Raw genomic sequence first — 26768 nt, 5'->3', positions numbered from 1 at the left:
GGATCGGAGTGAGGGGACAGACTAGGAGAGGTTGGAGGCTGCAGCGGGGGTAGAGGTGGACTGGGCAGACCTCTGGTTCCCTGTCCCATGCGGGATTCCGCATCCTCGGACACGCAGCGGCTGAACTGCATGGGTGGCACGGTAGCTGGGTGGGGGACGTGATAGGGAGCCCCTTCCTTGGCCACCAAAGGGGCCGAAAGGTGGACTGCTGGGGTTGAGGGGCAGCAGAAAGACCAAGGGACCGAGCCGTAGCTCAGGAGTCCTTGAATCTCTCCAAGGCTGAGTCCACCTTGTCTCCAAATCGACGGGTGCCATCGAAGGGCATGTCCATGAGTGACTGTTGGACATTCCCCAAAAAGCCAGAAATCCTCAACCAGGTGTGGGGCTGTAAGGCCACCATCGACACAACTGATCTGCCCAGTGAGTCAGTTGTGTCTAGCCCACAACGTATAGTGAACTTGGCTGCATCCCCTCAACAGCTTGGCAAAGAGTGACCCTGGCCTCCTCCAGAACCTATGGCAGCACCTACCCAACTGTATCCCACAGGATATGGGAATAGCGGCCTGTAAGGAAATGCCTCCTTGGCATGGTTACCCCCACTTTTTCACTTTTGTTGATGCCAGTTGTAGGAAGTTGGCTCTGTATATACTATTTCAAAGTAAGAAATAGTGTGCACAGAGTCCACGGGTTCCCCTTAGAGGTAAGATAGTGGCAAAAAGAGATAATTCTGATGCTCTATTTTGTGGTAGTGTGGTCGAGCAGTAGGCTTATCAGAGGGTAGTGTTAAGCATTTGTTGTAAACACACAGGCAATAAATGAGGAACACACACTCAAAGACTTACTCCATGCCAATAGGTTTTTATGTAGAAAAATATATTTTCTTAGTTTATTTTAAGAACCACAGGTTCAAGAGTTACAAGTAATACTTCAAATGAAAGGTATTTCACTTAGGAACTCTAGGAACTTTGAATAATCACAATAGCATGTACAGTTTTGGCACAAATGGCAATAAGCTACTTTAAAAGGGAACACTGTGCAAAAATCAACAGTTCCTGGGGGAGGTAAGTAGAGGTTAAGTTCACAGGTAAGTAAAACAATTACAGGGTTCAAAGTTGGGTCCAAGGTAGCCACCCTCAAGGACAGTAGCCATTGGCTACTGCCCTCCCAGACCTAAACACACACCTAAATTCAGTATTTTGGGGCTCCCCAGAACCTAGGAAACTAGATTCCTGCAACCTTAACAAGAAGAAGGACCTCTGACCTGAAGCCCTGCAGTGAAGACGGGGACGACAACTGCTTTGGCCTCAGCACTACCGGCCTGTCTCCCAACTTCGAAGAAAAACTGCAACAGCAACGCATCCAAAAAGGACCAGCGACCTCTGGAGCCTCAGAGGACTGCCCTGACCCCCAGGACCAAGAAACTCCCGTGAGCAGTGGCTCTGCTCAACAACCTTCAACAAACTTGCAAGTTTTCTTCAACTATAAAGACTTCACTCTTCCCGCCGGAAGCGTGAGACTTCACACTCTGCACCCGCGCCACCGGCTCGAGATCCAGAGAACAAACACTATAGGGAGGACTCCCTGGTGACTGCGACCCCGTGAGTAGCCCGAGACGACCCCCCCGAACCCCCACAGCGACGCCTGCAGAGAGAATCCAGAGGCTCCCCCTGACCGCGACTACCTGTAACAAGTGACCCGATGCCTGGACCAAGCACTGCACCTGCAGCCCCCAGGACCTGACGGAACCAAACCTCAGTGCAGGAGTGACCCCCAGGCGACCCTCTGCCTAGCCCAGGTGGTGGCCACCCCGAGAAGCCCCCGTGTCTGCCTGCACCGCTAGAGTGACCCCCGGGTCCCTCCATTGAAACCAGTACAAAACCTGATGCCTGCTTTGCACACTGCACCCGGCCGCCCTGTGCCACTGAGGGTGTGTTTTGTGTGCTTACTTGTGTCCCCCCCAGTGCTCTACAAAACCCCCCTGGTCTGCCCCCCGAGGATGCGGCAGGCCGGAATCTGATCACCCCTGTTCTCATAGGCGCGTATGTGTTTTGGGCATCACTTTGATCTCTGCACCTGACCGGCCACGAGCTGCTGGTGTGGTAACTTTGGGGTTGCCCTGAACCCCCAACGGTGGGCAGTCTATGCCCAGGAACTGAGACTTGTAAGTGTCTTACTTACCTCACAATATAACCAATACTTACGTCCCCCAGGAACTGTTAATTTTTGCACTGTCTACTTTTAAAATAGCTAATTGCCATTTTAACAAACTTTAAAAGACTATATGATATTGCTTCAATTCAAAGTTCCTAACTTACCTATGTGGAATACCTTGCTTTTTATGTATTTACTTCAAATCTTGAACTTGTGGTTCTGAAAATATATTAAGAAAATATATTTTTTTTATACAAAAACTATTGGCCTGGATAAAGTTTTTGAGTGTGTGTTCCTCATTTATTGCCTGTGTGTGTACAACAAATGCTTAACACTACCCTCTGATAAGCCAACTGCTTGACCACACTACCACAAAATAGAGCATTAAAATGATCTAATGTTGCCACTTTCTTACCTCTAAGGGGAACCCTTGGACTCTGTGCACACTATCTCTTACTTTGAGATAGTGTATAAAGAGCCACCTTCCTACAACTGTCCACAGGAGATCGTGGTCTTTGTCAAAGGCAGGCAGGCAGTTCTCCCAGGGCTTTGGAGGTCGTCTTTTGAGGCAGAATCGCTGAGGGCAACAGACAGGCCGGTAAGGCTAGGGCCAAATCAGTTGGGATGTGCAGTTTTCTCAACTGGAGTGACGCTTTGGTAGGTTGTCAGGAATCTGCGTTCTAGGGCTCAGGAGTGCCACCTAAATGCGGAATTTAGGGGCATTACAGGGAGCACCAGGTGGCAGGCAATAGGCTACTTGTAGGAGGTTGGCTCAGTTTATGGTTTACACCTATGGTGTGGCACCCTATTCTGAGTCCAGGCAACCCTTAGTGATAGTGCTTAGGTGTCCAGATAGCAAAAGCTCTCTATGGGCAGCTGGGGTAAGCAGCTAAAGCGTATCTAGGAGGAGTGTAAAGCACTTGCAATACCATAATAGTCGGTCAGTAACTGTTCACAAGAAAGAACCACACTAGGTGTTGCAAAAAATAAAGGTTTCTTTATTACAACACTAAAGTTACTCTAACATAGGTATATCTCCACCTGGAGACATCAACACACAAAAATATACACTTAGAAATAATCAGGAAAAGCATAAAAGTACATGGTTTCCTGTTAGGGGGGGCAACCCATATACTAAGAAAGAACATCTCTTGGAGGAAGAGCCAACAAGCCTTGGAAAGAACAACAATTACAATGCACATGGGTTCCAGTCCAGAGGCTGCAGCAAGTGTCCACCGTCTCCCAAGCTGGTCAGAAGACAAGTAGGACCCGGAGAGGACCACAGAACCACAACCTGTGAGCAGAGCTTTTACGTTGTTCGTGGGACAGCAGGATCCACAACCGGGCGTCATCTTGAGGTGCCTGCAGTTGGAGGGGAGTGACTTCCTCACTCCAAGGGAGATTCCTTTTTGAATGCATCAAAGTCCTCGTGACCCCAGAGGATGCACAGCCACAAATGTTGCAGAAATCTTCCAGAAGCTGGAATAACAACTGCATACAGTCCTGTTTCAGTTCCAAAAGCAGACCAGCCAGGGTTTCGGAGGCCAGGAGCAGAAGAAGTCTTGCAGAGTGTTCCCTGGAGAGTCTTGCTCGACGAATCTGAGGACCCACCCTCGGGGGAGCTCTTAAGTAACCCTAAAAGGGGGTTGTCACTCTCTGTAGTGAACCACCTGTCAGAGGAGGTCAGGAGCATCATCTACCTGGTCTAACCAGTAAGATGCTCCCATGGGTCTCTGCAAATCTTATTTTCAAGTTGAAAAATCAAGTGGCCACCTGGCAGAGCTCTGTGCACCTCCCTGGGGGAGGATCTGGACTCAGGGTTGGTTACTCCTGTGTCCTTTGTGTAGTTCTGTGCCACAGAGGGAACTGGGGGTTCCTGAACTGGTGCAAACCGGATTATGCAAGGAGGCCCCCAAATGTACCCTTCAAAGCAGTCTGGTGGTGCTCAGAGGACATCCAGCGCAGAGATACTTATTTCAAAGGGAGAGGTGGTTCTGCCTTCCCCTGCTTGAGTTAGGCTCAACAGCAGGAAGGCAGAACAGTGTCTGGGGTCTGCAGCAGCATGAACTGGCAGCCAAACCTTCGTAAGGCTGCACAGGCAGAATTGGGGGATCCTCTAAGGAACCTCCAGAGTACATGGGATCATGCAACTAGCACTGGAATTGGTGTAGTTGCATGATTCCGAATGCCGCATGCACCTTTCATCCTAGATACAAGATTTGCCTTACATCATGATCACTACACTGACCCTATAAGTCATCCCTCTCGTAGGCCCATCAGCCTCAGGGCAGGGTGCATTGTTCTAAGTTTGTAGACACCTCTGCGTGAGCAAAGATGTCCCTACAAACCCCAGACTCCATTTCCTGGGCTTTGTAAGTATGGGGAAGCCATCTTAAGGCATGTAGTGGACACTGGTGAACATGACTTGTCCAATTACATAATGGCTTCACCAAACATAGGCATGTTTGGTATCAAATATGATGGAATCATGCAACACCGATTCCAGTGCTAGTTGCATGATACCATGTACTCTGTGGGTTCCTTAGGGAATCCCCCAAAGTCTGCCTATACAGCCTTGCCAGATCTTCATGCCAGGCCATGCTGCTGCAGACCCCGGACACTGTTCTGTCCTCCTGCTGCTGAGCGTAACTCAGGCAGGGGAAGGCAGAACAAAGGATTTCCTGTAAGACATAGGTGTGACCACCTCTTATTTAGAAATAGGTGTCTCTGGTCTGGGGGTACCTCTGAGAGCCACCATACTGCTTTGAAGAGCACATTTGGTGCCCCCCTTGCATAAACCGGTTTGCACCAGTGCAGGAACCCCCAGGTCCCACTCTGGTGCGAAACCACAGAAAGGACCGGGAAGTGACCACTCCCATGTCCACCTCCTCCCCTAGGGCGATGCACAGAGCTATGAGTGGTGCCCACTTGATTCTGCCACCTTGGATATAGGTTGAGCAGAGACCCATGGGAGCATCTGACTGGTTAGTCTATCTGGGTGACGTCCCCGACCCCCTCTAATGGGTGGGTCACTGCAGTAAGTGTCCAGCCTGCTTCCTGTGTTACTTAAGGGCTCCCCTGAGGGTGGGACTCTAGATTCGTCTGCAAGACTTTAGGAAACATCTGCAAGTCTCCTCTGCAAGATACTTCTGCATCCTGGACACAGGAACTGCTGCTGTTCTTTGCTGGAACCACGAGTAAGACGGTAACCGGTAGGAGGGCTCCTACTGCAACATTGTTTCTAACTTCTACAAAGACTTCTGCAACCCTGTGGCCGTGCATCCCCCAGAGTCACAAGGACTCTGCCTAGATTTAGGAAAGCAAGAAGGAATCCCCCTTGGAGTGAAGGAGTCACTCCCCTACATCCGCAAGCACCTCAATGATGACGACTGGCTTGTGAATCCTGCTGTCTTATAGACTCTTCAAGGTTCTACCACACAGGTGGTGGTTCTATGGCTCTCCTGAGGTCTGACCTACGTTCCCTGCAACTGGGAAGTCTGTGGTCCCTCGCTGGAGCTGCTTGGCTGGAACCTCTATGCATTGCATCTGCTTGTCGTTGCCAAGACTTGTTGGCTCTTCAGCCCGAAGTCGTCCTAGCTCCAATTAGCGCTGGCGTCCAGCACTCTCCTGCTCCAAGAACAATGTCCTCTCTGCAACTCCTGCGAAGTGGGCATCCTTCTTTGCTGTGCTGTTGAGGACGTCCTGTGCCTGCTGTCAGAGGGTTCTGCTGGGGACTCCATCGATTCCTGATGGCTCTCCTGTTTGCTGAGGGCTGGCCCTGACCTACCTGCCAACGCTGGGTCACTTGCGCCTCGCTGGTCCCCAGCAAGCTACAAATCTTGCAAACTCTGTGCAACACTTCCCTGCATTTGCCAAGACTTCTTGGTGGTCCCGCTGACCACTGACCCCTCCGAAATTGAACAACCGGCATGGAACAGCTAGTGGACGACTCCTGCGATCTTCCAGCATTGATGGTCTCGATAGCTGCACTTCTTCATCCACAGCCCAACAGGAAAGCAACTCCAAGAAGGGTGGGCATTGCCCTCCCGCACCGTAACGGCACCTTCAGGTGGTCTGGGTTCTGTCCCCTCTTTCCTTAGGTCCTCTTCTTCAAGAATCCATGCCTGGGTTCCACCGACCTGGTCCATGGGTCACGACAGCAGCTGGACAACCGAGGTCCCCATTGACTTCAAGGGAGGTTCCGACATGACTTCACCCCTATGCACTTGGGCTCCCTGATGGAGGTACTCAACTGTTCTGGGAATCCGCGGGGGGCACTATCTAACCTCCCTTGTCCCAACGGTTTTCATCGGGGTCCACTGAGAAGGGTCCTAAAACTCGAAAACTCCAACCGTGACTTCCCCATTTTATCCTACGGACACTGACACAGGATCACAACTCTGCACACGGCAACTGGGGAGTCCTATTCACTTACCTTTGGGGTTTTAGTACTTCCACAGTCCTAAGGGTCCTTGGGTGGTAGTGTGGGTTGGGAGTGATTTTCCCAACCCATTTTTTTAGTATATGGTTTGGCCCGCCCATAGGGGCCCAAGTTATTTCATGCCTTTACTTACCCTGTTGCTAAGTATATTTTTGTATGTTCATATCTCCGATTAGGAGATATACCAAAGTTAGTTCTAGAGTATGTGCTACAATAAATAGAACCTATTTTTATAACACTGGTGTGGTTCTTTCCTGTGTGTATATCACTGACTGACTTGTGTGGTATTTGTAACCGCTTTAAAAACTCCTAGATAAGCCTTAGCTGCTCTCCACAGCTATCTTTATGAGAGCTATGGTTATCTAGAGCAGCCTGCACTATCACTAAGGTTTGCCTGGACGCAGTACAGGGTGCCTCACCAATAGGTGTACACCATTTAGTGAGCCAACCTTCTACAGTGTTCACTTCAGCTCGTCAATCTTAGGGGAGGGACTGGCATGAAGTGGGCACTCCTCCTAATTTAAATAATTGTCCAGCCTGTGCTGCCGCAAAAAGTGGGGTCAGGACACGATGGTTGGCCATCTCCACCAATTGGAGAGACCTGGGTCTCATTACAAAGGCAGCATGGCTTTTGAAGCTCAGTGCCCTGGAATGTCCATCCTGCCTGTGAGAGGAGGTAACATCTCTGTCCAGAGCAGACTTTTGTCTTAGGCCCTTGAGAGTGCTGGCTCTCACCATGGGGGACCATAAACATGTCTGTGGTGGATGAAATTGTCAGGACCAGTCAGTCAGCACACTAGTAGTTGGTAGGTTTTTAAGGGGCACCTCTAAGGTGCCCTCTGTGTGCAGTTTTTATTTAATCCATCACTGTGGTCAGTGATGGTTTATTTGTCTGAGATGTTTGATACCAAACATCCTAGGATTCAGAGAAGCCATCTTGTAGCTGGCGAACTCGTAGTGACCAGTGTGCAGAACAGGCATTAAAAATGGCTTCCCTGTACACTTACTATGCCTGAGAATTGACAAAGACATACCAGGGGCATAATGCACCCTGCCTTAGGGCTGTAAGGCTTAATACTCAGGGTGACTTACAAATATTACATGCAGTGTTTGTGTTTTCAAATTTGGAAGCACCATGTCTGAGGGACCCATCCTTCTGGGTCCCTCAGAGTGGCACAAATTGGCACAAATTGTGCTGCAGCTCTGAGGGGCCCTCTTCAGGACCCATGCCCTGGGTACCAGGGGTACCATTTACTAGGGGATTAGAGGGGGCTGAAGGGCCTGGTCACTTGGGGATCAAGTGACCAGGTGTCTTGTTTTAGGGAAGGAACACTGGCACTGGGGACCTGGTTAGGAGGAGACCAGCGCACTTCAGTCGCAGTTGCATCTAAAAAACAGGCAAAAGTGGGAGGGTACTGCAACCAGAACCCATATCCTTACAGCTTGCCTTTTCTCACTCTAGACATTGCTCCTATTCCATGAGGTAAAATCAAGGTTACCTGTGATCAGAGTAACAGCAGATGGGCAGGGAGACACTACCATCCTAACGATTGCAGCTTTCCATGAGATAAGAGTGGCCCCTGTGACCCGGGAGGAGTATAAGCCCCATATTTTTGGGGGAACCAGGTGGCTTTCCAAATATGGTCATCAGCCAGTGTATGGTCCATAAAGCACTAATACCTCACATTCTCTCTCCTATCTCACTCCACCATATAGTGCAACATAAGCAAGAAAATAGTTTACACTATGAGAGATCTCCATAGAAGGTTGATGCACGGTCTTCATAGTCAGTCTGGGATTTTTTCTGCTCCACACAAATGTATTCAATGCCTACTGAATTTTTCCTAACACTGGTGGTGGCAGAAGAGGCAGTGTCTTTACTATATGAATAAATCCCAGCACAACTGTCATTTTGATAGCTTCAATTTGCACTAGCCAGGAGAGACCTCCCAAATGCCACAACTGTAGGACTACCTTCAGTGACACTAACAGCTCATTATAGCTTACATGCGTCATTTTCTCCTGTGTGGCAAAAGTCCTCAACCATAGACTGGTAATACTGTTCTTTGCTTAAGAGAAGGGGAACTTCAAGAGTATATCAGCTTTCTGAGTGCATGGGGTAGCACATTTACGATCTGACATTTTTGCAAATTAATTTTGAATGCTGAGACTCTGCCAAATTTCTCTACCTCATTCAAAAGGGGTGGGAAAGATGTGGTTGGTTCTGCCACAGCTACCAACACATCATACACATACAGACAGTTCTTATGCTTGTGACCTCCTATGTGGATCCCTTTAATTTCCTCAGTGCTCAAACCCTATCTGCACATGGCTTCATATATAATGCAAACAGGAGAGGCTACATTGGGTACCCAGGTCTGGTACCCCTTTCTATTGAGAACAGGGAGGCCTCACCATTAACTGACAATCTAGCTACTGGGAGCCTATATCCATTAAACACCCATCTAGGGAAACTAGGGCCAAAGCCATACATCTCAAGTGCTTACAAGTGATATTTTAAGCAATCAACTGGCATCTTTCTATAGATAAAATAAACCTAGTTTGGTAAATAAAGTCTACAGCTAGGCATCCACCCTTATGTTTGCTCTGAAAATGTGGCTTTTCCACAACAAACAGTCCTAATATTTGTTTTTATAAAATGTACAAACGGATACTGTGTTTCGGAGGACCTCCTATTCAGTGTTTACTATCAAAAGAGATCTCCTCTAGGAGAACACAATATTTCCAAATGCTTCTGTCAGATTTTTCATTCAATATGTTTTTACCTCTAGCTCTTGCTCTTCATCAGGTCTCATTAACTGCTGCTTCTCTAATTCCAGAAAATCATCCAATTCACTTGAAGAACGTTCACTTCTACGTTGACTGAAGTCAGTAATCTGTAAAAGAAAAGGTAAAGCTAAGAGCAGCTTATAATAAGTAAAAAATAAGTTACTTACCTTTGGTAACTGTCTTTCTGGTAGGTATTCTACCTAACCAGAGATTCATCACCTTGTGTCACATGAAAAGTGCCAGATTGGATCAGGAAAACTTCTGACAGTGACATTGCTTTCTATTGCAACTCTGTACCACCTTTAGACATGACAGCATGGAGCCATACTTAGGTGCTACACAGGTATTCTTATAAGGGTTTGTAGGGAGCTGGGTTCTGGTTGCAGTACCCTGCCCACTTTTTGCCTGGTTTTTAGATGCAACTTTGTCTGAAGTGCACTGAGTTTCTGCTAACAAGGTCCCCAGTGCCAGTGTTCAATCCCTAAAACAAAACAGCTTGTCACTTGATCCCCAAGTGACCTGGCCCTTCAGCCCCCTATAAGCCCATAGTGACCTACAGCATGGATACTGAAGAGGGCACCTCAGAGCTGTAGTACAACTTGTACCACTCTGAAGGACCCAGTAGAAACCTTATGAGGACTACCATTGCAGGCTGCGTGACAAGGTGCTCCAGAAATTGGTAACAGCACATGGCACACAGCCTGGGTGCCATGTCCCCTAACACTGCATGTAATATATAGAAGTCATCCGTCTAGCAGACCTTACAGCCCGAAGGCAGGGTGCATTATATTACATGTGAGGGCATATATGTATGAGCAAATATGCCCCTACTATGTCTTTGTCAATTCCTAAACATAGTAAGAGCACAGAGAAGCCATTTTAAATGCATGTGCTGGATACTGGTCACTATGAGTTCCCCACCTACACGATGGCTTCTCTTAACCCTGGGATGTTTGGTATCAAACATCCCAGAATAATAAACACTCACTGGAATTCCAGTGATGGATTTATTAAGAATTGCACACAGAGGGCACCTTGGAGATGCCCCCTGAAAACCTCCCAGCTACTAGTGTGCTGATTGACTGGTCCTGACCAGTTCAGCCACCACAGATGGGTTTCTGGCCCCCAATGTGAGAGCCACTACTCTGAAGGGCCTGAGACAAAGTTCTGCTCTGGGCACCGGTGTGACCTCCTCTCCCAGGTAGGATGGACATTCCGAAGGACTTGTCATCTTTTATATTTTGACCCAGGTATCTCCAGATGGTGGAGATGACCAGTGCCCCTATCGTGACCCCACGTTTGGCGGCAGCACAGGTGGGAAAATTAGTTAAATTAGAAGGAGTGCCCACTTCATGCCCGTCCCACCCCTAAGGTGGACTAGCTGAAGTGGACACTACTTTGCAAATTCCTCCATCTTGCTCTGAAGGAATTAGGCCACTAGGGCTAGGGGTATGCCCACTTACCAGCAGAAGTGGTCATAATAAGGGTATAGTCACCCTCAAGGGGGTGGGTCCACTGGCTACTGCTTGTAATGCCCCAAAACGGAGTATTTAGGTGGCACCCTGAACCCTAGAACTCAGATTTCGACAATCTCAGACGACCAGGACAAGGAAGAGTTGCACTCGCAGAAGAGGAAAAGAAGAAGCAGCTGACCTGGACCCAGCCCCTCCGGCCTGCCTGTTGGCATTGAAGGATCCTGCATTAGAAGTCAACTCGCCCAGACTTCAATAAAGATTCAAGTCTTCTATGGTAATTGGATTTGCCCTTGTAGGAAAGTACCATCTTGCCTGGCATGTTACCCCCATATTTCCCTGTATATATGTTGTTTTAGTTGTATGTGTCACTGGGACCCTGCCAGCCAGGGCCCCAGTGCTCATAAGTGTGCCCTGTATGTGTTCCCTGTGTGATGACTAACTGTCTCACTGAGGCTCTGCTAACCAGAACCTCAGTGGTTATGCTCTCTCATTTCTTTCCAAATTGTCACTAACAGGCTAGTGACCAATTTCACCAATTTACATTGGCATACTGGAACACCCTTATAATTCCCTAGTATATGGTACTGAGGTACCCAGGGTATTGGGGTTCCAGGAGATCCCTACGGGCTGCAGCATTTCTTTTGCCACCCATAGGAAGCTCTGACAATTCTTACACAGGCCTGCCACTGCAGCCTGAGTGAAATAACTTCCACGTTATTTCACAGCCATTTACCACTGCACTTAAGTAACTTATAAGTCACCTATATGTCTAACGTTTACCTGGTAAAGGTTGGGTGCTAAGTTACTTAGTGTGTGGGCACCCTGGCACTAGCCAAGGTGCCCCCACATTGTTCAGGGCAAATTCCCCGGACTTTGTGAGTGCGGGGACACCATTACACGCGTGCACTATACATATGTCACGACATATGTATAGCGTCACAATGGTAACTCTGAACATGGCCATGTAACATGATCCCCCGAGTCTCTAGCACAGACCCGGGTACTGCCAAACTACCTTTCCCGGGGTTTCACTGCAGCTGCTGCTGCTGCTGCCAACCCCTCAGACAGGGTTCTGCCCTCCTGGGGTCCAGCCAGGCTTGGCCCAGGAAGGCAGAACAAAGGACTTCCTCAGAGAGAGGGTGTTACACCTTCTCCCTTTGGAAAAAGGTGTCAGGGCTGGGGAGGAGTAGCCTCCCCCAGCCTCTGGAAATGCTTTGATGGGCACAGATGGTGCCCATCTCTGCATAAGCCAGTCTACACCGGTTCAGGGATCCCCCAGCCCTGCTCTGGCGCGAAACTGGACAAAGGAAAGGGGAGTGACCACCCCCCTGACCTGCACCTCCCCTGGGAGGTGCCCAGAGCTCCTCCAGTGTGCTCCAGACCTCTGCCATCTTGGAAACAGAGGTGCTGCTGGCACACTGGACTGCTCTGAGTGGCCAGTGCCAGCAGGTGACGTCAGAGACTCCTTCTGATAGGCTCTTACCTGTGTTGCTAGCCTATCCTCCTTCCTAAGTAGCCAAACCTCCTTTTCTGGCTATTTAGGGTCTCTGCTTTGGGGAATTCTTTAGATAACGAATGCATGAGCTCATCAGAGTTCCTCTGCATCTCTCTCTTCACCTTCTGCCAAGGAATCGACCGCTGACTGCTCTGGACGCCTGCAAAACCACAACAAAGTAGCAAAGACGACTACTGCAACCTTGTATCGCTGATCCAGCCGCCTTCTCGACTGCTTTCCTGGTGGTGCATGCTGCGGGGGTAGTCTGCCTCCTCTCTGCACTAGAAGCTCCGAAGAAATCTCCCGTGGGTCGACAGAATCTTCCCCCTGCAACCGCAGGCACCAAAAGACTGCATCACTGGTCCTCTGGGTCCCCTCTCAGCACCACGAGCGTGGTCCCTGGAACTCAGCAACTCTGTCCAAGTGACTCCCACAGTCCAGTGACTCTTCAGTCCAAGTTTGGTGGAGGTAAGTCCTTGCCTCCCCACGCTAGACTGCATTGCTGGGTACCGCGTGATTTGCAGCTGCTCCGGCTCCTGTGCACTCTTCCAGGATTTCCTTTGTGCACAGCCAAGCCTGGGTCCTCAACACTCTAACCTGCAGTGCACGACCTCCTGAGTTGTCCTCCGGCGTCGTGGGACCTTCTTTTGTGACTTCGGGTGAGCTCCGGTTCACTCTTCTTCGTAGTGCCTGTTCCGGCACTTCTGCGGGTGCTGCTTGCTTCTGAGTGGGCTCCTTGTCTTGCTGGACGCCCCCTCTGTCTCCTCCCACAATTGGCGACATCCTGGTCCCTCCTGGGCCACAGCAGCATCCACAAACCCTAACCGCGACCCTTGCAGCTAGCAAGGCTTGTTTGAGGTCTTTCCGCACGGAAACACCTCTGCAAGCTTCTTCACGACTTGGGACATCCATCCTCCAAAGGGGAAGTTTCTAGCCCTCTTCGTTCTTGCAGAATCCACAGCTTCTACCATCCGGTGGCAGCTTCTTTGCACCATTAGCTGGCATTTCCTGGACATCTGCCCACTCCCGACTTGATCATGACTCTTGGACTTGGTCCCCTTGTTCCACAGGTACTCTCGTCTGGAAATCCATTGTTGTTGCATTGCTGGTGTAGGTCTTCCTTGCAGAATTCCCCTATCACGACTTCTGTGCTCTCTGGGGAACTTAGGTGCACTTTGCACCCTCTTTTCAGGGTCTTGGGGTGGGCTATTTTTCTAACCCTCACTGTTTTCTTACAGTCCCAGCTACCCTCTACAAGCTCACATATGTTTGGGGTCCATTCGTGGTTCGCATTCCACTTCTAGAGTATATGGTTTGTGTTGCCCCTATACCTATGTGCTCCTATTGCAATCTATTGTGACTATACATTGCTTGCACTGTTTTCTATTGCTATTACTGCATATTTTTGGTATTGTGTACATATATCTTGTGTATATTTGCTATCCTCATACTGAGGGTACTCACTGAGATACTTTGGCATATTGTCATAAAAATAAAGTACCTTTATTTTTAGTATATCTGTGTATTGTGTTTTCTTATGATATTGTGCATATGACACCAGTGGTATAGTAGGAGCTTCACATGTCTCCTAGTTCAGCCTAAGCTTCTCTGCTAAGCTACCTTTTCTATCAGCCTAAGCTGCTAGACACCTCTTCTACACTAATAAGGGATAACTGGACCTGGTGCAGAGTGTAAGTACCCCTTGGTACCACTACAAACCAGGCCAGCCTCCTACAGCCCTGCAACAAGAAATTACAAAGAAAGGACTCTACAGCTGCTGGAACCCTGGAAACCCAACACCAGAAGTGACCACAGCACCCAATGTTCACGACCTGCGGTGAATCTAACTGACTGTGCCAATATGGGTCCCTAGCTGCCCAGAAACCAAGTCCAGTGTGGTCTCGCCCATCTTGGACTCTCCTGAGATGCCTGCAACCTCTACATGCAGACCCCCTCTTCCACAGGCTCATGAAGAGAGATTATCCGACAGCTACAGCAAACACTGCACCCGTGACCCCTGACCCAAGCCGAGGTGGGTCACCTGGGCCAATGATGTACACAGGGCTCCTTAAAGCTAGAGTCCATCCTGGGTCCCCCCCTGCCAGACTCCCACACAACGACTACAGCCTCAGCACACAGGACCCCGTGAACTTGAGTGCTCCCGGACATGAAAACCAATGCCTAAAGATACTCCTGCATTCATCAGCCCTGGGAACAGGAGAAGAGGTCCAAAGGTGCACCTACGTATCCAAGCACCCCAAGTCTACTTCCTACTTGATTGTTGTCCTTAACTGGTTTCCAAGCCAAAGACAAAGCCTCTCTTCAGGAGGACCAATCTCCCATAGGAAACCATTTGGCACCCGACGCCTTACTGCACATCTGCACAAAGCCGCCTCACTGCCGTACGGTGTGACCTGTAGGTGTGGTCCAAATCAGTGCCCAGTACTTACCTTAACTGCTTGAGATTCCCTACGTAAGTCACTGTTAACCCTGTGTTTGCTGGACACAGTGTTCTTCCATAGGATAACATTGAGAGAACTCTGAAAGTTGCACAGTGTCTATTTCTGAAACTGCAAACAATTTATGCTTAAAAGTCTACTTACCGGATTCCAGAGTTCTTGGGTTTGAAATATATAGAAAAAATATATATTTTTCTAAACTGGTCTTGGATTTATTCTTTGAGTATGTGTCATTTATTGCATCTGGGAGTACAACAAATGCTTTGCACTACTCTCTGATAAGCCTAACTATTCGCCCACACTACTAAAAAATAGAGCATTATTCTAATCTACTTTTGCCTCTGCAATACCATTTAGGGATCAACTAGACTCTCTTCACAGTGTATTACATTGTAGTGCACTATATAGAGAGCCAGCTTCCTACAGCCACTTACCCTTGGAGTCACTACATCTCCTAGATGACCACTTACTTTGGGGAGTGGGTATCACGCTGTCCATAATTCCTAAATTCCACCACACACAAGATGGCAGAATTTCCTAGGAGGTATCCACTTAGAGCTGGCTACCCTAGTAGTGTGATCAGCCCAGAAATGTGACAGGCCTCCTGCACTGCATAGCTAATTTTCCCCCATCCAGCTGCCAGATGGGCTCTGGGGATGGGGAATTGGCAGTATCCTCTGAGGAAGGCTAGATCTGCATACTAAAGTTGGTGGGCTTCTTTGATGCTCCCTCCCTTGAAATGAAATGTCCTTGTAGGGAGGGGTGTTCCACACCCCAGCCCATACAGGCTTTTGTTTTTGACCTCTAGAGAGCAAAGGATCTCAGCTTGGCGACCCCTATTCTTGTCTGTTGGTGGCAGACTTGCCATAGCTGGTAAAAGTGAGCTCACTAGCAGTTGGTAGGTTTTTCAGGGGGCACCTCTACGGGCCCCACTGGGTGCATATATTAATAAATCCATCACTGAAATTAATGAGGGTTTATTATTACGAGATGTTTGATACCAAGCTTCCCAATCTTCAGAGAAGCCATCTTGTAGCTGAGGAACGTATACTGACCAGTGTCCAGCACATGTATTTAAAATGGCTTCCATGTTCATTTACTATGACTAAGAATCGACAAAGAAATAGCTGGGGCATATCTGCTCTGCCACGTGGCTGCCCCAACCCAGAAGTGATACATTGATCTCCACTTGCAGTTCGAGGTTGGGAAGGGAGGGCTACTGGTTTAATCGCAGTTCGTCAGTCACTATACTCTAGACCTTTTGCAGTCTCCTTTGAAATCTGACCTGGTTTGAAAGACACCTATGATGCTGTGCCCACTGGGACTTCAGGTCCCACTGGAGAGCCTGCATGTGCCATCTAGTGTGCTTCACCAATTGAATGCAGGAGGCCATCTAAGCCAGCAGCCTCAGAATCCGTCTCATTGAAATCCAGGGCAGTGGTTGAATCATGGGGATCACTGCTCAACTGTCTGGGATTCTCCTCCCTGCAGTGTTGCCGCAGGACTCCACCGTGTCTAGAAAAGATCCAATGAAAGAGAGAGTATAAGGAGCTAGATGTGACTTCAGCATGTTAATAGTGAACCCCAGCGAATCCAGGAGGTTTGCCGTAGTCTAGAGTAGATGATGCCTGCCTGGGGTGAGCCTACCTTGAACAGCCAATCTTGGAAGTAGGAGAGGACTGGGACTTCTGACCTCTGATAGTGTGCTGCAACTGCTTCCATCACTTTCGTGAACACCCGGGGCGGGAGTAACATTAGCACACTAGTGAGGCTGAGGGAAGCACAGCAAGCTGGAAATGCTTATAGCCTACTGTGAGCCACAGGTAAAGCCTGTGAGCTTGCAGGAGGGGTATGTGAAAATAAGCATTATGCAAGACCAGCGCTACCATCCAACCTCGAGGGTCCAGTGCAAACAGAACCTGAGTCAAGGTGAGCATCCTAAAGAACAAGTTGCTTACCTTCGGTAATGCCTTATCTGATAGAGACATAGACTAGCCACAGATTCCTTACCTTAGAATTCTCCCCAGGTGCCAGAATGGATCCGAAAAAGTTTTTCAGCCGTACCTCGGTGCATTGGTAGAGGGTGCCGTGCAACTCCGTATTGACATCGTCCATTGACGGAGTCCATATAATCCCTCCTCGGATGTGCTGACGTCAGTTTCTTCTGTGACGAGAATCCGCGCAATAATGGGGCGCCACAATAGGAACTGGCAAATGGAACAGAGTGCCAACAAGAGAGAGAGATATAATTTTGGATTACAACTACTAAATTGAAATCATGGTAAGATGATACCAAGAAAGACATAGGGGGTCATTCTGACCCCCGCTGGCGGCGGAAGCCGCCCGCCTGGCGGGAACCGCCAGAAGACCGTACCGCGGTCGAAAGACCGCGGCGGTCATTCTGAGTTTCCCGCTGGGCTGGCGGGCGACAGCAAGAAGGCCGTCCGCCAGCCCAGCGGGAAACCCCCTTCCACGAGGATGCCGGCTCCGAATGGAGCTGGCGGAGTGGATGGGGTGCGACGGGTGCAGTTGCACCCGTCGCGATTTTCAGTGTCTGCCACGCAGACACTGAAAATGTGAATGGGGCCCTGTTAGGGGGCCCCTGCAGTGCCCATGCCAATGGCATGGGCACTGCACGGGCCCCCAGGGGCCCCACGACACCCGTTCCCGCCAGCCAGGTTCTGGCGGTGGAAACCGCCAGAGCCAGGCTGGCGGGAAGGGGGTCGGAATCCCCATGGCGGCGCTGCTTGCAGCGCCGCCGTGGAGGATTCCCAGGGGCAGCGGGAAACCGGCGGGACCCCGCCGGTTTCCCGTTTCTGACCGCGGCCAGAATGCCCATGGGAGCACCGCCAGCCTGTTGGCGGTGCTCCCGCGGTCGTTGGCCCTGGCGGTCCATGACCGCCAGGGTCAGAATGACCCCCATAGAGAGGAAAGATAAAATATCTTGCAGAACAGGGAGAATGGGTGGGTCAGTAAGGAATCTGTGGCTAGTCTATGTTTCTACCAGATAAGGCGTTACCGAGGTAAGTGACTTGTTCATCTAATAGATAGAACTAGCAGCAGATTCCTTACCTTAGAAATAGATGCCAAAGCAATATCAACCCAGGAGGTGGGTGTGCGAACACACCCTACCCAATTCTCACACAGACGTAACCGATCTAACTGAAGTCAGTCTAGACCAGTCACAAGAGATACACAGGTGAGAAAGAAAATTTGGCTCACCAGAAGAAAGTGGGTGACCACAAAACATTGCAAAAAGACATGGAATGCCATGGGGAGCTGAGCATATGGTAATGAAAAATAAATCTATTGTACACAATAAGCAATAGGAAAACAAACAAGTATAGCTCAGGGTAGGAGCTGTAACAGTAAAGGCTGAGTACTAAGGTGCAAGACCACCGCAGAAATTACTGAGATAGTTGGGGTGGCACACCTAACAAGCGGTGGGGTCCACAGAGGATAGATAAAGAGGAGGAGTGATGCATGCATGCTGCCTCAATAAGGATACATAGGCAAAACCAGCAACAATCAAAAAACATAATGCTGGTAGGGAGACTAAGTTGAAAAACAGAATGCACCCCTCTAGGAACACCAAAAGAGGTACAGAGATGTAACAGACCTATAATACATATAGTTTTGACAGGGGACATGAAAGGCGTGCCATGTGCACACCAGGTGAAGGTGACACAAAGAGATCTGAACAGAGACATGTCGACACACAGACCTGAACACATATAGATGTAATAACATAAATGTTTATGTACAAAGGTATTCAAAGTTATGTATAAAGGTTATCTACACACAGATGTAGATATAAATACAAAAACATAGAGCTATGAGCCTAATATATGTTGACATACATATAAAGATACATAGCACATGGAAATAGAGAAAGAATTAAAGGGGCTGAACCAATGGAAATACAGAAGCAAAATATAAGAGGAGAGAACGTAAAAAGTCATACCCCTCAAGGAAGAAAAAAGTCTGCCAAGTGGGAAAATTAATGCCAACGGACTAAAACCCAAAAGAGGCTGACCGAGCAGCCTGCTGAGAGGAACAAAAGAAACCTTGTGAAATATGAAACAAGGTCAACACCAAACGGAAATTCGCCACAGGTGAAAACACCTAAGAAAATGGCAATGATTAGTCCAGCAGACGTAAAAGAAGCCGCTGAAAGGAAGAGCTCAGGGCAAAAAGGATGGAGACCCGGAGGGAGAAAACCTGTGTAGAAGAAAGCAGTCCAAAAAGTGGATGGAAGAAAAAAATATCCTGAAGGAAAAGGAAAATTTGACGTTGACTGCCAGAATGGGATCCGAACACTGTAGGAAGCTGTCTCAGTTTATGGTGTACACCTACGGTGTGGCACCCTATACTGAATCCAGGTAACCCTTAATGTTAGCGAATAGGTGTCTAGATAGCAGAAGCTCTCTAGGGGTAGCTGAGGCGAGCAGCTAAAGCTTATCCAGGAGGAATTGCAATGCTTGCAATACTCACACACAAGAAAGAACCACACAAATATTGTAAAAATAAAGTAAACTTTATTATATAAAGGATACTACTACTAGACTAGCATTGGTCTATCTCCCTTTGGAGGTATCTACACTCAATATATACATAGAATAATCACCAGAAATAGCATAATAATACACAGGGCCCTATAGGAGGGACAAACTATATACTAAAAAAGTGGAATGTCAAATAGTGACCCCCAAACAAGGTAAGTTTGTTAGTTAGCTGGGGGCAGTTAGAAATACCAGAGGTAAGTAAAGTGGCCCCAGCAACCAGGTGGAAGGCAGTTACCCACCCAGTAGGCTCATAGGCTAACACAGAGGGTAGTGGATAGAGTTTGGGGAAGTCAGGACCCTTCCCAGGGGACCCCAAGGAAACAAGCAGACCAGAGGATGGATAGAGAGTGCACCTAACACAGGATACCCAGAATACAGGAGTGCTACACCAGGGACCCGGATGCAGGGGGGAGAAGGGACTCTATCTATCAATAGATGCCTCGGAATGTCTAGCTGCTGTCACAACCCGTGGACCAGGCCGGTACAACCCAGGGACAAATTCCGGAGGTGGTGGACCTGCAAAGGAAGGGGACAGAGTCCAGCACCCTTGGAGGAGCCCAGGTGGTGCAGGAGGCAATGCCCATCCTCCTGAAAGTAAAGTTCCTGCAAGTCAGTGGAATAAGAAGTCGAGCTGCAGGGTTGAGGAGCTGCAGAAGATCCCAGGACTCACCAACAAGCTGTCCCTTGACTGTCACTGGATTGCAAGAGGGTCATTGACCAGCCAGGTCACCAACAAGCACTGGCAAATGCAAACAGGAGCTGAAGCAGGTTTTGCAAAGTTTTGGGGACCAGCAAGGTCCAGGAGACTCTACCCAGGAGGGGGAGTCAAGGCCTGCCCTCATCACACAGGAAGGCCAGCAGAAGTTGATGAAGCCCCCCACAAGAGACCCACAGGCGAAGGACACAAAGAGTCACAAGGAGGCCTTAACAGCACACAAAAACAGGAGTACCACATCGCAGTAGTTGCAGGGACAGCGGCTGATCTTCGAGCTACAGAGAGCTAGAGGCTGGGGCTTCTTGGTGCATGAAGATATCCCGGAGGAAGAGTCAACATGCCTTGGCAAGTGCAATAGTCGCAATGCACAGGTTACAGTCCAGTGGCAGTAGCAGGGGCCCACAGTTTCCTAAGTTTGTTAGAAAATACGCAGGACCCAAAGGAGGCCACTCATCATCTGTGAAGCAGTCTTCAGATGTTCGTGGGACAGCAGACCACACAAGCCTGTCGACATTGTCTTGAGGTGCCTGCAGACGCAGGGAAGTGACTCCTTCACTCCAAGGGAGAGTCTTTTGTGCTTCCTGGTGAAAACAGAATCCTTGTGACTGTAGAAGATTCACAGTCTTGGATGTTGCAGCATTCTTGTAGGATCTGGAGAAACAGTGTTGCAATGGGAGCCTTCCCACCAGACCCAGACGTGATTAGATTTCATAGCAGACCAGCAGCGGTTACAGAGGCCAGGAGCAGAAGATGTTTTGCAGAGAAGTTCCTTGCTTGACAAATCTGGGAACCCACCTGCAAGGGAACTCTTAAGGTACCCTAAAAGGGGTTGGCCACTCTCTGAAGTGACCCACTTATCAGAGGGAGTCAGTGAAGTCATCTACCTGGCCTAACTAGTCAGATGCTCCCAGGGGCCTCTTCCCATCTTGTTTCCAAGATCACAGAATCAAGTGGCCACCTGGCAGAGCTCTGGGCACCTCCCTAGGGGAGGAGCTGGACAGGGGGTGGTCACTCCTGGGGTCCTTTTTAGCAGGCTTCCAGTGAACTACAGTATAAACAAACTGACATCAGGCAAAAAGTGGGAGTAACCATGTTAGAAAGATGGTACTTCCTATAAACTGCATCTACAACGGACATAAAGGTCAGAAGGAGGACTACTGTGTCCATAATAAAGACAAAGACTGTGGCAAAATGCCAGATAAAAAGCATGTGGACCAGTGCACAAAGAGGATTTAGCAGTTCGTGAGAAAAGTAGAATATGGCAATAGAACCAGTGCTCTATAAGGGTTACAGAAGGTGTACTCTATAAGTTAGAAAACAAGCAAAATCGTAATAATATTTCATAAAGAGGGACTTTTTCAATCGAGGATGTACCAGAAACTCCTAGGGGATCCAGAAAATAGATTTAAAAGCAGAAAGGACATCCCTAGAACATAGGTGACCTCCTTCCGAAAAAATGGGGGGGAGGCCCAACGTATGCAAGAGACTATATAAAAAACTACTCCAAATAGAAGCACCTAACAAGGTCTCTGTAAGGAATAGCCAAATATAAAAAGATGGCTAAAAGCCTACAACAATTGCTCCGAAGAGCAGGGAACTGAAAACGACCTTCACACGAGGAAGAACGCCATAGAGAGCAAAACATCTCTTTAAGAGTTATCAGACCTAAACAGGTTCACTAAGAAACCATGGCCCATGGAACCTGTCCACAAGAAGTGGAAAAGGAACACATTACCTGCAGACGCAGGAACACCCCCTTGGGTGCTAGGCAGTGTGAACATCATAAGAAGAAAAAGCACCTGCAGTGAGCAGGAACACCACACCGGGTGTAATACTGGAAGCAAAGAAGCACTCTGCCCATAGAGGCAGAGAAAAAGCAGCAGGGGAATAAAAACCATCTCTCAACAAAGGAAGGCAACCAATAGAGAGTGAGATTCTGTAGCACGAGGAGGTGTTAAGACTGTGTGCCACCATGAGAATCTCTAAAGCGCCATAAAGCCAAGTCGGCATGCGCACCAAAAAGTGAGATGTAATCTGCTATTACGATTAGGAATCGATATGAATTAGTAATGTGATTATTTATTAATGGAATCTAAATATTGTTTTATTGTTGTATATGATTTTATAAGTATTTATTATCTTATATTTAGTAGGTTTAAGTGGTACGTTTAGATTCCATAGACCCGCAGATTGAAGAGTCTTGCTTTTTTAAATATGCAATAAGCACTGTATTTTATGATGATTTATATGTATGCATGTGTACTTTTATGGCAACACGCCGAATAAAGTTATTTTGACTGACTGAGATGCCATCAAAAGGCATGTCAAGTAAAGATGCCTGCACTGCCTCAAAAAACTGGAGGGACGCAATCATGCCTGCCGACGCAGAGCCACTAAAAAAAGGCGATAACCCTTCCAACAGAATCAGTGGTATCCATACTACATTCGATACTAAGGCTGACCGCTTGCTGACCATCCCGTACTAAGGGAAGCAGAATTTTCCTAGCCTACTAAGGGAAAGACGGCCAAAGGTGCTCAACCGAGTCCCACAAGACATAGGAGAAGCTGTAGGAGGCTGGCCTCGTTTATAGTGGGTACCTTGGGTACTTACACCTTATACCAGGTCCAGTTATCCCTTATTAGTGAAATGTAGTAGTGTTCTAGCAGCTTAGGCTGATAGAAGTAGCTATAGCAGAGCAGCTTAGGCTGAACTAGGAGACATGCAAAGCTCCTGCAATACCACTTATAGTTACAAAGTACTTATACACAAGTAAAGACAATACTCAGTGTTACCAAAAATAAAGGTAGTTTATTTGGGGGAGGGGGGACACACAAGGCCAGCAATATCTTAGAGGCACTACTCCTTCTGCAGGTGTAAGTGTTATACACAAGATATACACTAGACACAAAAATAAGGTAAGTAATTAGACATAGGATAGTGCAAACAATAGGAAATGCTATAGAATGCGATGGAAGAAAATAGGTCTAGAAGCAACACAAACCATATACTAAGAAAGTGGAATGAGAATCACAAAATCCCCCTTAGACAACTGTAGTGTGCAGAGAATCGCTGGGAGAGTAGGAAAACCACAAAGGTGAGTAAAATACCCCACCCCAGAACCCAGGAAAGTAGGAGTAAAGTACTGCAAGTTTCCTTAGGACATCCTACAAGACATGATTAGAGTTACTGCAAGAACCAAGCAAGACTGCAAACAACAACTGGTGGATTCCTGGACCTAAAGACCTGCAAAGAGAGGAGCCAAAGTCCAGAAGTCAGAAGAAGTTCCAGGAAGGACAGGAGCCCCTGCCAACCTAGAAGAGGGTTGTAAGGAAATGCCTCCTTGGCATGGTTACCCCCTAACCTTTTGCCTTTGCTGATGCTAAATTATGATTTCAAAGTGTGCTGGGACCCTGCTAACCAGGCCCCAGCACCAGTGCTCTTTCCCTAAACTGTACCTTTGTCTCCACCATTGGCACAACCCTGGCACTCAGGTAAGTCCCTTGTAACTTGTACCCATGGTACCAAGGGCCCTGATGCCAGGGAAGGTCTCTAAGGGCTGCAGCATGTCTTATGCCACCCCAGGGACCCCTCACTCAGCACATGCACACTTCCTCACAGCTTGTGTGTGCTGGTGGGGAGAAAATGACTAAGTCGACATGGCACTCCCCTCAGAGTGCCATGCCAACCTCACACTGCCTGTGGCCTACGTAAGTCACCCCTCTAGCAGGCCTTACAGCCCTAAGGCAGGGTGCACTATACCACAGTTGAAGGCATATGTGCATGAGCACTATGCCCCTACAGTGTCTAAGCAAAACCTTAGACATTGTAAGTGCAGGGTAGCCATTAGAATGTATGGTCTGGGAGTTTGTCAAACACGAACTCCACAGTTCCATAATGGCTACACTGAAAACTGGGAGGTTTGGTATCAAACTTCTCAGCACAATAAATGCACACTGATGCAAGTGTTCAATTTATCATAACATACACCGAGAGGGCATCTTAGAGATACCCCCTGAATACCAATCCAACCTCTAGTGTAGGCTGACCAGTTTCTGCCAGCCTGCCACACACCAGACATGTTGCTGGCCACACGGGAGAGTGCCTTTGTCACTCAGTGTCCAGGAACAAAGCCTGCACTGGGTGGATGTGCTTCACACCTCCCCCTGCAGGAACTGTAACACCTGGCGGTGAGCCTCAAAGGCTCACCCCTTTTGTTACAGCGCCCCAGGGCATCCCAGCTAGTGGGGATGCCCGCCCCTCTGGCCACTGCCACCACTGTTGGCGGCAAGGTTGGAGGAGATAATGAGAAAAACAAGGAGTCACCCACCAGTCAGGACAGCGCCTAAGGTGTCCTGAGCTGAGCTGACCCCTGCCTTTAGAAATCATCCATCTTGAGTTTGGAGGATTCCCCCAATAGGATTAGGGATGTGCCCCCCTCCCCACAGGGAGAAGGCACAAAGAGGGTGTAGCCACCCTCAAGGACAGTAGCCATTGGCTACTGCCCTCCCAGACCTAAACACATCCCTAAATTCAGTATTTAGGGGCACCCCAGTTCCCAGGAAATCAGATTCCTGCAACCTGAAGAAACAACAAGGACTGCTGACCTACACACCTGCAGAGAAGACGGACGACAACTGCTTTGGCCCCAGCCCTACCGGCCTGTCTCCAACGTCGAAAACCTGCAACCAGCGACGTATCCAACAGGGACCAGCGACATCTGAAGCCTGAGAGGACTGCCCTGGACTAAAGGACCAAGAAACTCCCGTGAGCAGCGGCTCTGCTCAAAACCAGCAACTTCTTTGGAACAAAGAAGCAACTTTCAAAGACTGCACGTTTCCCGCAAGAAGCGTGAGACTTCACACTCTGCACCCAACGCCCCCGGCTCGAGATCCAGAGAACAAACACCACAGGGAGAACTCCCTGCCGACTGTGAGCTCGTGAGTAGCCAGAGACGACCCCCCTGAACCCCTACAGCAACGCCTGCAGAGAGAATCCAGAGGCTCACCCTGACCGCAACTGCCTGTAACAAGGGACCCGACGCCTGGAACCAGCACTGCACCAGCAGCCCCGAGGACCTGAAGGAACCGAATCTCAGCGCAGGAGTGACCCCCAGGCGACCCTCTGCCTAGCCCAGGTGGTGGCAGTCCCGAGAAGCCCCCCCGTGCCTGCCTGCACCGCTAGAGTGACCCCCAGGTTCCTCCATGGATTCCTATCTGAAACCCGACACCTCCTTTGCACACTGCACCCGGCCGCCCCTGTGCCGCTGAGGGTGTGTTTTGTGTGCCTACTTGTGTCCCCCACAGTGCTCTACAAAAAAACCCTGGTCTGCCCCCCCGAGGACAAAGGTACTTACCTGCTGGCAGACTGGAACCAGAGCAACCCTGTTCTCCATAGGCGCCTATGTGTTTTGGGCACCACTTTGACCTCTGCATCTGACGAGTCCTGAGCTGCTGGCGTGGTAACATTGGGGTTGCCTTGAACCCCCAACGGTGGGCTGCCTATGGCCCAGGACTGAGACTTGTAAGTGTTTTACTTACCTCACATTCTAACCCTTACTTACCTCCCCCAGGAACTGTTGATTTTTGCACTGTGTCCATTTTGAAAATAGCTTATTGCCATTTTTACAAAGACTGTATTTGATATTGCTTTTATTCAAAGTTCCTAAAGTATCTAAGTGAAGTACCTTGCATTTAAAGTGTTTACTGCAAATCTTGAACCTGTGGTTCTTAAAATAAACTGAGAAAATATATTTTTCAATATAAAAACCTTTTGGCCTGTAGTAAGTCTTTGAGTGTGTGTTCCTCATTTATTGCCTGTTTGTGTACAACAGATGCTTAACACTATCCTCTGATAAGCCCACTGCTTGACCACACTACCACAAAATAGAGAATTAGAATTATCTAATTTTGCCACTATTTTACCTCTAAGGAGAACCCTTGGACTCTGCGCACACTATTTCTTACATTTAAATAGTATATACAGAGCCAACTTCCTACATTGGTGGGTCAGCGGTGGGGTCTAAGACTTTGCATTTGCTGGACTACTCAGCCAATACCTAATCACACGACTAAATTCCAAAAATTGTCATTAGAAACTGATTTTTGCAATTTGAGCTATTTTTCTAAATTTTTTAAAAGTCCTGCTAGGGCCTTGTGTAAGTCCCTGTTAGCATTTCCTTTAGAGTTTAAAAGTTTTGTAAAAGTTTGGATTAAGTTTAGATTCTTAAAAAGTATCCCAACTTTTAGAAAAATAATGTCTAGCACAGAAGAGATGGTGGTGGAACTCAACCTCACCCCTTACCTGCATCTAGGGATGCCAGAGTTAAGGACTCTCTGTAAGCTAAAAAATATAAGCCTGGATCAAACCCTACCAAAGTCAAGCTCCAGGAGCTTTTGGCAGAGTTTGCAAGAGACCGTCCCTCTGAGGATAACCCTACAGAGTGGGAAGGTAGTGATCAGGAGGATGATTCCCTCCCTCCTGTCCTAGTTAGGGAGGCCAGGGTCCCTCAAACCCTGACTCCACAAGTGATAGTCAGAGGTACTGGTTCTTCCACAGGGGAGACCAGTAACTCTGGAAGCATTGAGGGCAGCCTCAAAGAAGATGACCTGTTAGCCAGGATGGCCAAAAGAATGGTTTTGGAGAGACAGCTCCTAGCCAGAGAGGGGGAAAGACAAGA

The 26768-nt window shown here is 48.5% G+C and overlaps 1 protein-coding gene across 2 annotated transcripts in view; it reads right to left on the bottom strand.

Annotated features, from left to right (window-relative positions):
* Positions 1–26768, bottom strand: part of VPS13D (vacuolar protein sorting 13 homolog D) — a 2230750-nt gene that overhangs the window by 490800 nt on the left and 1713182 nt on the right. For both annotated transcript variants that reach the window (XM_069240741.1, XM_069240742.1), the window contains one exon: positions 9379–9489. In XM_069240741.1, coding sequence (XP_069096842.1) covers positions 9379–9489 — 111 coding nt within the window. The remainder of the gene's footprint in view (positions 1–9378; positions 9490–26768) is intronic.

The sequence above is a fragment of the Pleurodeles waltl genome, chromosome 6 (genome assembly GCF_031143425.1).
Source record: "Pleurodeles waltl isolate 20211129_DDA chromosome 6, aPleWal1.hap1.20221129, whole genome shotgun sequence".
NCBI classification, from domain to species: domain Eukaryota; kingdom Metazoa; phylum Chordata; class Amphibia; order Caudata; family Salamandridae; genus Pleurodeles; species Pleurodeles waltl.
The sequence above is the reverse complement of the archived record's forward strand: the minus strand, read 5'-3'. Positions and strand labels throughout refer to the sequence as shown.